At 39.0% G+C, this 12,444-nt stretch overlaps 1 protein-coding gene across 3 annotated transcripts in view; it reads right to left on the reverse strand.

Moving 5' to 3' along the window:
- sema4ba (sema domain, immunoglobulin domain (Ig), transmembrane domain (TM) and short cytoplasmic domain, (semaphorin) 4Ba) overlaps positions 1-12,444 on the reverse strand; it is a 72,973-nt gene that overhangs the window by 12,266 nt on the left and 48,263 nt on the right. For all 3 annotated transcript variants that reach the window (XM_034878247.1, XM_034878246.1, XM_034878245.1), the window contains exon 2: positions 7,988-8,382. In XM_034878247.1, the coding sequence (XP_034734138.1) occupies positions 7,988-8,105 (118 nt within the window). In that variant the 5' untranslated portion in view covers positions 8,106-8,382. The remainder of the gene's footprint in view (positions 1-7,987; positions 8,383-12,444) is intronic.

Raw genomic sequence — 12,444 nt, forward strand, 5'->3', positions numbered from 1 at the left:
AGAAACCAAAGCCTGAATCAAAACAAAAGCTTTGAGGGATTTTCACAGAGGTGGATATCATCACAAATATTCTCTGGAGTCAGGTAGCGACCACAGCTGACGAAGAAAGAAAAAAAGGGGTCCCTAATCGAGTATCACTAAAGAGATCGAGGTTTTTTTGCAAACACACAAAGCTTTCCATATCCAATTACAGGAAAACATGAATTATCTCTCAGTAGAGACCTATTGGTTAACAATGCTTTATTCCTCTGAGGGGCATTCATTGATAAATTGTATGTTATAACATCATCTTTTGCCAATTTTCTACATTAATAAACATGTATGCTTAAAGAAGATTGGTCAGTCCTAAAATGACAGGTTCAAATTGCAGCAAGATTTTTTAAGCTGCTTTGCTATTTTTGATAGCCTTGTTTTAATGCCATGCAGAACGAAGAGACCTTTAATTGGACTCACCTTACTTATGAGAGTGAGACATCATGGTTCATTATGTATCGATTCAAACATGATAACTGGCTTCTTCGTCTTTAATATGTTTATACTTTTTTTACTATTGAGCATCTACAAGTAACTTAACTGCTTAACGGCAAATACTTGACACATTTACTGGTTCCAGCTTCTCAAATGTGAGGATTTGCTGCTTTTCTCTGTTTATTGTACAATCAAAAAGTTTGGGGTCTTGGACTGTTAGTCAAAACAAAAAACAAGCAATTTGAAAACATTACATTCAGCTCAATCAAATTGTGATGGCCATTGTTGGCCTATTTTCTGACTTAATAAAAGTGCCACAAACTTGAACCAAATCTCTGAACACGAGTGACAGTCATAAGCAGCAACACAGTCATGAGACCAGAAAACCCAGACAGAATAACTGCTAGACGTCAAATACCCAGCAGACTGCTACCGCTAAAAAAACATCACAGGCTAATTGAGTGTACCTTTCTTGAACTTGTCCTAAACTCCCCTACGCCTACACCAAAGTCTCTTGAAGAATCCCCTCTATTGTTGCTCGACTGTCTGAGGCTGATTCCTGAGGGACCGTTTCATGACAATGAAGCCCCAGAAATGTTGTGGTGTATCAGAAAGAGGGGAAACACACAGGGTGGTTCAGAGGAAGCACTTAAGAGTGGAGGAGCAGCTTGTAACTGCTTCAGCCACAGAGACAGGGTGTCAGAAAGGGCAGCCAAGAGACCAGTAGGGATGGGTTCCGGATTCAATACTTTTTAGGCACCGACCGAATTGCCTCCGTTGTATCGAGTATTGCAAAATGTCTTCGCCGTCCAATGACCAATTTCAATACCTAAGGAGTAAATATCATTATCGGCAGTAAGCATGCATCATGCTTCTACAGCCTTGACGTTCCACTTCCGGGATTGCCCCGGTGCTGCAGGAAAATCTGCCGGAAGCATTTATTTTCCATTCAGACTGATGTGACACGACAATTTGTAAGCCATTATTGGGGGGTTATCAAGACGAAGAATTTTGACATTTTTCCCAATATGTAACTTCGCTAACAATACACACCTCAAGTTTTCCCCTCTTTGCTGTGTCTCTGTTTTACTGATGATGGCAACACAGGCCACGGGTTGAGCAGGTAAATGACTGTCGGTTTATAGTTCCCAAAGAGGGAACCAGCAGGCAGAGCTGGAGGACTTTTCACCTTACTGTGTCACCGTTACTTGACCTCTGATCCAGAGAGAGCAGCTTCAGAGCACTTCTGTGACCCTTTATAGGAGCGCATAAACAGCAGACTCAGTAGTTCCCCCTCTGGCAGCTGCATGCAAAATGAGATCATTGCCATTATTATGTAATTAAAAGTAATTTCTGCAAATGACACTGCTAAATGGAATACTCGCCTAGATTGGCTTGCTAATCTATTTAGGGGGGGAATTAATTATATTGGGCTTAAAGGAATCCTTCTACATTTGTACAGCTGATTTCCTGATGGGTGTCCAGGAAGGGAAGAGGGATAATTAAAAGAGTGGAACATCCCCTCCAGAGGGGAACTGTGGAGTAATTTGTCATTTGGTGACAGAGCTCTAGGTGCCTTCTTTTGCAGAGCAACTAGAACAGATTGATTCAATCAGTGCCCTACAATGAGGCGGGCTGCCTTTATCAGCTCTTACCGCTGTATGTCCAGGAGATAAGACACCTATATACCTTATATAAAGCACCCAATTTTGGTAATTTTCTGCAAAACTAGAAGAAAATACTGTTGCAAACAAATATACGGTACTGTATATGAGTAACAAATTGATCTGCAACAAAATCTCTATTCAACTTGAAAAAAAATCTTCTCATTAGTAAAAAAGATAGACTGAGAAACATAATTATTGTCAACAATAAAAATAACGTACAGCTCCTGACTTTGGGCCAAGATGATGTCTAAGTAGTTATACCAGTACATGACCTGGAAGAAAAACTCTGTCTATCTTTGTTGAGATCAAGAGAAAGCCATAGACTCATGATGGGTCATCTTTAAGGGCCATCAGATGCTCCATTTCCAGTCTTCTGACCATAAACATTACCTATATTCTTATCTCTAAAGGAATATGAGAAGAATGCTGCCAAGCAAAAACATAAACTGATTCATGCATTGCACCTTACTAATATGTAGCCTTTTTAACTGTTCCATTAAATCAACAAACCTAGGAAAATAGAGATTGATTTAATTAATTAAACTTTAATCACAATATCATACCAGTAGTTTAATAAGAAGGAATCATTTGTACACAGATTAAAAAATAAATGTATGTAGAAAAAAATATATTTTCTATATCTGAAACACAATATGATATGACAAAAAACCGAAAACCTTGCATTAAATTAAAAAAACGTTTATTGACATTAAAATATTTTTATAAACTAATATATTTTATCATCGTCTATGGTCACAGTTTGCCATCTTATGTCAAGATGGAGACATGCAGTTATTGTCTGATGTTAAGAAATATAGGAAGAAATTAACAATCAAGAAAAAAAAATTCAGGGTGAAGGTAAAGGTACAAGTAAAGAGTATTATAAACACATAAACCATTGTAAAAGATACTGGTTGTATTGTAATGATCTAAATGCAATAAAATTAAAAGATACTCCCTAACTAAAGTACCAACTGACAACAACAAGTAAGGTGAGCCAAATTGTATCACTGATGTCAGAAGTGAAACAATTTGTTTTTGTCAAAAAGAGATGAACTGGAATATCTCAACATTAGAATGAGATTGTGAAAATAAAGACAAATATTAAACCTTACAGAAGTAAGGAAGAACCCGCTAAGCCAGAGCAAAGACAAACCAGGGGGGCATATTCCTTTTCTTTGTCTTCATCTGCTCAGTGTACTTGTTCGAGGACTTTGCTCGAGATAGAACACATGAACTCTCGTGAATTCAATTGCTTTGAGAAGAAGTAGTTACGACCCTCCGCCGGGAGAGAAGCAACAACCGCTGCGACAGGAAGTTGCAGTACCAATAGGAGTCCCAATGGGTCAGTGTCCCAGCTAAGCCATAACACTCGCTATTGTTGCATTGTCAGTGGTGACATCGAGACAGAAAACAGGCCACACTGGAGCGCTAACTAAATTATCCAAAGTACTTTCAAACTAGCTATGGGAGAATAGACCTGAGAAGCTGAAGGACAGACACTGAAACATCTGGAAGGCATTAAGACAACAGGCAAGAGGTTCAATTCACTAGGAGATTCATTAGGCAAGCTGTGAGCCTGCTGTATGTGTTGGTAACTTGTGGGGCTGCATCTTGTTGGTAGGATATTGTTTCCACTGCACCATGCTGAGGCTGAGATTGGTTTTGAGCACAGCTTCAGGAAACAGAAGCTGGAAAACCCATATTGGAAATGTTGCACATGCTGTAAATGTCTACTAGAAATTGTGAAGTATAGAGATAAAGTATGTGCACTATGTATCCAGTATCCATGCTGTGCGGGGATGGGCAATAACGGGCTTTGTAGGTGTAATTGAATGGGGGGGATAGAAACTAATTAATGTTTTAACATTAACATTAAACACCTTTCTCCAAATCTATTCAACCTTTAGTTTGCCAAAGAGCATGCAACACACCTTTAAATTATCCTTTTCCCATGAAAATGGTTGACAGGGCAATCTGTTGGTCAGGGAGCAACACAAGCTGACCCTGGATTAACCACAATAATGTAAACCAGCTGCTGGTTTATCAGGAACCCACCATGACCCCCGTCCTCTGCACAAGGCTGGAGCATCAAGAACAGAGAGACTACATGAGGTCATGACATGTTTCTAAGTGTACAGCAGCACTCTGAGGGTGACCTAAATCCATGCTGTGCATTTACAGTAGGAGCAGAAACACCGTTGGGGTGTCCTTGCAACACCTTGAAAACAAACGTCCAATGAGAGTGTTTTCACAAGGTCTGCTGAGATTGGATTGGATTTACGTATATCCCGCTCCCTGGTGGACAGGGTGGGTGTCAAAAACATCTGCAATATCAGGATCAACAATCTCTCTTTTCATGATGAACTGAAAACAATCACTTAGATGGACACTGGTTAGTCACACATACAGCGCATTACTGAGTATACTGGGTATTTACTGCTGTTGTATGTTCAAATACAAATAAATCACCTTATATTACTCTGATACAGGCTGAATCTATAAAACAGGATAATAACCCCAAAAAGTTCTGCAAAAAAAAAAAAAAAACGCCCGAAAATGTACTATATGTTTGGTCTTGTATCCTGTTGAACAATATAATTTGACTACTTTGGTTTTATTAGCAGTTAGTCTACAGCTACCAATATTTTCAATTTGCCAATTATTTTCCCAATTGATTGTTTTGTCTACAAAATGTCAGAAAGAAAAATAAAAAAATCAAGATGCTTGTTTTGTGTGTTCAACGATCTGAACCCCACAGAAGTTTGAATTTATATACCGTAGAAAGGAAGTACATGCTCAAGCTGTATCCAGATAATATTTTAGCATTTTTGCCTGAAAAAGGATTTTAACTATTAATTGATTATGAAAGTGATTGGGCTCTGTTGAATTTGGATGAGCCCTGGTCACTGTTATTCAGGTAAACAAAACAATAATAATACTGAACTAAGTCATAACAACAATAATCCTCATGAAAGTTACTATGACTTTTCCACTTTAACGGATCTTAAACAAGTGATCTAGTGGAGTGTGTTTAAGTATTCATTAAGAACTGCTGTTCTGGTATGTGGCAGAGACACATTATTGAAAAGCTGTTATCTCACTTGACACTGCTGTCACTTTAAATTACTTGAGAGTGGTTGATTCCACTTGGTCTAGACATGACAGGTTTTGAATAATTAAAATGTTTTCCCCCCCAGTGTGGCAGTGCGTTTGGCCCCTAAATAAAATTAAAGCAGGACCGTCCACACGCATGATGTTTAACTAAGAGGGGTAAACAGATCAACAGGAAAAGACAGGCAACTTAAACAGCTTATAGGTGTGCCTTGTAATAGTGATCCAACATACTAAGCCATTCAGCATGGTCTGTATTAAAGCCTGGAACAAAAGTGGAGAGAAAAGCAAAAGCAGGCTCTACACCCTGAACCCATGATCCATCCTGATAGGCACATAATGAGGACCAGACAAGTGTTCAAACCATAACACATACAAATCCTCATTCATTATTCATGGAAGATTACACCCTTCATTAGGCAGAGGCAGGGACCAGGGGACAGAGAAAGCATGAGAGAAGAGGAGGTGAAGTCGGTCTACGAAAGTGTTAGGGGATGAGAAGCAACCAAGCAGCTCCGGCTCGCTTACACTACCGAGGTTAAGGCATGCAAACCGTCAAGCTAACTGGCACCCAGATAGGAAAGAGAGGACCAGAAACCATGACGAGACCAGGCGGTTTCTGCTGTATAGAGTTCAGGTCCCTGAGGCCTGCAGCTCTGCATTTTGCTTTGATACTGTAAACACAATGTGACAAAGCCCTTCTGCAGGAGGCTGGGAAACGTCAGCGTAGCAGAACCGACATTAAAACAGCAAGACAACTTCTACCAGCAGGCCCAGTTAACCTTCATCAGCAGGATGAAGCTTGTTTTTTTTGCCTTACATCACAATCTAAAACCTAAAAACTGGTCTTTTAAACGTCCTGCTGAATTCTGACAGGAAGTTCAGTCTTTTTATACATCTTTTGTCAGACTTACTGCATAAGCCAGCTAGTGAATTTAAAGTGACTATGAGCCCTTGACCACGGTAAGATAAGTGAGAAGGATCTGATTAAATGACTCCCTGCTAAGTTTTATGGTGGTTTGTAACTACTTCTGTTACCAAAGCTGTGTTATTACCCTAATGGCCACATCATGGACAAAGCTTATCAATGTGGTTTAAGTTACAGCAACATAAATTCTATTTTAAAACAAGCTGATGACAGAGGATATGTCTGGTTAACTCCTTCCTTGCTTAGCCTCAGCTATGCTGAATCCATAGCCCATCTACACAGGCTAGTCTTCTAGACTGCTGACATGTGGGTTTTGCATGTTTTATGTTGGTGTTTAACATTGGCTGCACGCCCTAATAGAAAATCTTTCCATCAAACCAGGAAGAAGTGCGAATGTGAAGCTTCTTTTCAGTGAGTGATTGATGGTGTGCTGTTGTGAAATCCTCCGCCATGGCCCGAGCTGTGGGCTTTGTTGAGGCTGGCAGGTGAGAGAGATTACCTGTTGGTGTAGAGGTCCTATGAGGGAAGAGACAGGCTCAGATGATCCTGATGAATGACCCTTTTGAAAGCTTGCCTGTCTCAAAATTAGTCCCATACTGTAAATGTTATCCATGTCTATAAGACATTAGTAAGAGCGATCTATCAACACAATCTTTCCTGACAGTAAGACTCTAATGATGCCTGAACGTGAGTCACTAACAGCAGTTGAAAGCCTGCATTGATCGCATAATACATCATTTTGTTTAATTTCTATGGAGATACTTCAGCACAATACACGTTTAAATCCAGCTTGTCATCTCAAGTGGACTGGTACATTATTTAAAAGATTACATCAGTCATAACAAAATCACTAGTTGCACTAGTGGCCATGGCACCATCTACCAAGAGAGCACAGCAAATCTTGCTCTATAGAAACCCACCGAAGGCTAATTTAACAAAAGCCCAATATATTTTAAAGGGGAAATGCGACAAGCATATTTGTTACTGTATGTTTCTAAGCTGGCTGGAGAATATGACATTCTGCAAGCAAACACAAAAATACAGATTATATAAGAGCAGAATAACTCTGTGCTTGTGAGACTATGTCAGACTGCCCTCAGTAATTCGCAGCACAATAAGCCTGTTCATTTTGTAATTATGTCTGACCTGTAGGTACTCAACAGAACCACCCTGATGGAGCTGCTATTCACAGAGCAGATTTACATGGACTTTAAATCATTATGGTGTGGACAAACACCATTTCACCCATCTTAATCCTTTTAGCTCTTACAATGGACACACATGAGGTGTATTGATTTGTTTCACTGAACTGAGTTAATGAACAGGGACACCACTGGGAATTACATAATCTGTCCTGCAGGGAGGATGTGAGAGTAGAACATGTAGGAATACCTAATAATCAAGAACTACTATATCGTAAACAGTTCAACAAAAAACAGAGGGTGTTTCTGTTTAGGATATAAGTTCCCAGATCACGCAGCTGTGTATAGTTTTACTTTGGCAATCTGTGATTTGAGGGAGCTTTACAACACAGAGCAAAGGAGAGCAAGTTTGCCAAGTGCTGCTGTTCATGTAAAAGGATCTCACAAAGCCCCATCTGGAGCCCCAGGCACCCCCAAAGCTCACATCATCTTTTCTTGACTGATAAATAACAGCCTGATGAGTCTGCTACCTTAAACTAACATGATTAAAGTGATGTAAACATGTGGTGCTAGAAAAGCTGAGGACTAAATAATGCAAGCAATTTCCCATACAGTAGTTGACTGCAATGTCTTTGTAATTCTATAGTCGAGAAGTTAATACAACTTACTGTAGGAGAAGGTGAGGCGTGGAGTGACATCGCTTTCCGTGACAGCTGTATGAAAGGAACCAACAAGGAGGATAGTGTAGGCTGCAAGACACAGCCAAGCCATACTCATTGTCCACATGCCTCCTCAGGACTGCCAGCCAACTTGCAGTATTTGCCTTTCAGGTTTTCATGAAAAGCGTCTTTTTTAAGCTGTTTATTTTCTCTCCCTCTATTTTTCTGCAGCTCCAGGCTCCTTGAATGAAAGGCCTATGCACTGTGGGGAAGTCGGAGCACTGCTTTGGGCCTAAAGAAGATGCTGCTGGTTTGGAAAGACGACCGGTGACCTCAGATCAAGACGGAAAGTCTCCACCGTCAGCCTCCATGCGTACGCAGCACCGCCAAGTCTCAGCGGAGATCTGTGAAGATGAAGGAAGGACGTTTACATTAGTTCCATGCATAAGCAGGCTTGTGGAGTTTTTTATTGATTTGGAAGGATAAGTCTGTTAATTTATTAGTCAACAATGAATCTACAATTATTCTAATTTTGATTAATCGTTAAGAAACAACTTTTCTTTGTCCTATGCTATAGTAAATTATATTTGAAACAGCCAAAACAAGCAGTCAAGACAAACAGTGGACGTGACCTTGGAGATATTAAGACATAATAATGTTTTTTCACTATTTTGTACCATTCCGTAGAGTACACAAGTTATTAATTAATCAAAAACATATTGGCGGACCAATAAATAAATGATTGTTGATTGCAACTCTACTACTTGTGTATAATGGGTGTAATTTAAGTTCCATCCTGTACAATAACAGCTGCAGTGCTAAGTGAGGCATTATGTTAAAAAAGATGTCCTTCTATGTCATTGACAGTGTGCTTAGTGTTTATCTTAACAAAACAAAAACTCTGGCTACAACAATTGGGCCACAGTACATTGACAGTTTAAGTGCAAAATCAAAGTCTACTTTCTCCATCTGTGGGGCTCCAGCTGACATTTGACCACTCCATACTACAGATCTAAGGTTGTGTGGCATTGCTTTTAGTTTCTGTCCAGACGAATAAGCAACAGGTATCACTGTAGTGATCATTACCATAAAACTACATGAATGAGCTTTACAGCAGGGCGTGTTTGAGCACAATGCTCAGGTCAGGTTAATTTGATAGTGTCAGCTACTGACAAAGAACCTTACACTCCAAAAACTCCATATCTCAACTGCACGTACCTGCTCTATTGTGCAATGCACAGGAAAGAAAAGAAAGCAGAACGTTCCCGGAAATCTTTGTTAAAGCTTAAAGAATGAAAAAAAGTGACACCCCTATAACCGCTCATATTACGGGAATTACAAGAGTTTCTGTCCCACTGATTTTCTTGGATGAACTTTAGATCCTAGAGGGCTTTACTTCTGCATGCTCACAGTTGCGAAGAGGAATTTATGGAGATAAAGTGTCTAAAGCCATAGAAAATTGGTTAAATATTTGCATTGGCCCGCTGTTCAGTTTTCCACAAATCAATACATCACTGCATATTAGTTGACAAAGGCAAACTTATTTATCCAAGTCTACAACAATTCTTATGAAAATATCAGAACAAAGCCACAAGACAACTATTATACCAATAATGCTGATTAACTTAGCGTAGTAGTGAGACGTGAACATGAAATTCAACGCAGACATCCCAGTTACAACTGAAAAAGCTCCACTGCGGTTGCCGCAGGGAGCTCCTCATTAAATGCAACCACCATGAGATTCAGTTTCATGTGAGGTATACCAATCAATACAAAAAGGTAGCGAGTGAAGCTATTCCTGGCTTCTATCAAGGGGCTTCTGACTCTTAGTCAATAAGCGGTCTGACACTTGTTGCGAACACAGACATCTCCAAATCTGAGTTGGGGGAGATGACATTTGTAGGAGCAGGAAGGCCATGAGAAAGGTCAGAGATCAACACACAAAAATGGTTATGTCTAAAGACTTGAATATGAGAAATACAGGCAGACATATTCTATTCTGTCAATTTAGTCTTTAAATGGAGGAAAAACTCTTAGTAAAGCTAAGGACAGCTTAGTATAATTTTTCTCAGTTAAGTTGTGGGAAATAGGCTGTTTAAATGATTTTAAGTATGTGAAAAAATTGATCTGAACAGCAGATCTAATAGATCAAAATCCATTATTCCTCTAACCACTGATGCACAGTCCAGATACTATGTAAAAGCAGTTAAAAGGAAATAAAATCAAGGATGTCTGAAGATTGAAGAATTTCAACCTACAGCAGAGGGGACTGTGACTCTTAATGATCATGATGACAAAAGCAGATGAGGTTATGAGCTTCTTCTGTTAAAACTCTAGGCTAAGTCTGAAGTTTTTGGGACAATGCCCCCTAACTGCAGCCGGCGTTATGTCAGTGGACTGTAACATGTTACGGACAAGGAGGGCGGCCACAAGCATCATTAGCATCCTTTGTGTGGAACAATTTCAAAGCGAGATACCACTTGTGGAGCTAACATTAATTCTGTGTTTGTGTGACAGTCGGAAAAAGAGGCCCGCATGCATCAAGATGAATCCAACTGAGGTATGTAGAGAAACCTCAACTCAGTGTGAATGAGAGAACAAGGCCCCCTCTGACAGCACAGGAATCTATATGCAACTCTGCACTTCACTGCTCTCTCCTGCATGATGCATAAACTGAATCATCCCTTTCACTCCCTACACAGATGTGATAGTGTGCTCTGGCTATGGATGATACTCTCCCATCTCTCTGTCTAGGATCTCCTCTTAAATCTTTCCAGGGTTTCTTTCTACATCCCCTTCAGCAACATATCTGCCTTATTAGATTAGTTTCACATATCATTGCATACTAGGTCTGGGTATCATCACTGTTTTCCCGATTTGATTTGCAATTCAATGCTGATTTGGGATATTTAAATGCAAAATTAATTTTGCTTGGAAAAGAAAGCGATTCTACAATTATACAAGGTTCCCTCTAACCTAGTGAATTATTAACAGTACCAATGTTTCATTAAGAATGGACACCAAAGCAATTCCATTAATGTATTTTTTTAAATTTAATTTAATTGTGATATATTGAGGTGAGAGGTCAGGGGAACCCCTTTTACATTGACCTTGCCAGTTTTTCTTTGGAGCATTATTTAACACCCTTCGTTCTTTAACACCCTTCAACAGATCAATTGTGGATATTATAAATCAATATTAGATTATTTAAATTAAAAACTATCTGAATTGCAAAATGTTTATTTTAAACACAGCTCTAATGCATACATTGGTTACAGATTATTGAACACTGAGGGTCTAATCAAGACATAGGTTTGGTTTTATTAGTAAGATACAATTAAGTCTTCAATTCTGCAATGAACCTGGCAAATAACACATTATAATGAAAATGTGTGCATGCCATGTGACTAACGCCATTGAAATGTGGCCTCAATTTCTTAATAATCCACACAAATAGAAAAGCAGGACTGAGAAGATGTTTTAACATCTCCACAATAACCAAACAAACACAGATAAATAGATAAATAAAGAAGACTTAAAACAGGAAATACAGTTTTAGTATGTTAAAATCAATTCTTGTCACAGGAACATGCTGCCATATTAGGACTTTGAAAAGTGAGAGGGGCATATCCAGTGAAAACTGAATGTTACGACACAATTGTCACTTTTTGACTGATGGGGCATTTGCTCACTAGCCCATCATCCAAATAAGAAAGAGCTAGTTTTGGGAGTCCAGTTTTGTCAGATAGTCCATGACGTGAAAATAATTAGCTGAGGAGGGGAAGAGACCATTAAACAAAGCAGTAAAAACTCTCCTGGGAATAGCATGTGAGTTCCACACAACAAAAGAACTAAATCATTTACACATGTGGTTGTAATAAGAAGAGAACTTCCATAAATAGCCAACTCCGTCAAAATTAAACTGAAAGCTTACAGAATATGAATGAATAAATGAATAATGTTATTATTGCGTCATGCACAAAAAAGTATGCCCAAACAAATCAGGCTTACAAGACACCATTATTCATAGCAAGGGACCAGAATAGCAACATAAATTAAACAAATAAACCGTCAACCCTAACCCTTAGACTTATATTTAGACAACTTATATATGTATATTGTAATGCAAAGTTATTAAATGTATTGTTTCTTAAAAAGTGTCATATACCAGAATAAACCATTGGACCTTTTACTTTCAACACTGTAAAAGGTCTTCGCATTAGGGTATGTAAACAAAAGGGTTTTATATTTAACCAAACAGGGAAATTTCCAGCACTCTTTACCAGTCATTTCCTGTAATACAGCTCTTGGTATACAGTTAAACTGTCACTAGCCCTGAATGCCAGACTGTCCAATGACAGCACAACTTGTGAAATTCTGAGTATTATAAATAGCAGAACTGCGTATCCTCTTAAAACAGGTGGCAAAAACATTAACAATTGCCGTCAAAGTAGAATAGGAGGGGG

Source organism: Etheostoma cragini, chromosome 8, assembly GCF_013103735.1.
Source record: "Etheostoma cragini isolate CJK2018 chromosome 8, CSU_Ecrag_1.0, whole genome shotgun sequence".
NCBI lineage: Eukaryota > Metazoa > Chordata > Actinopteri > Perciformes > Percidae > Etheostoma > Etheostoma cragini.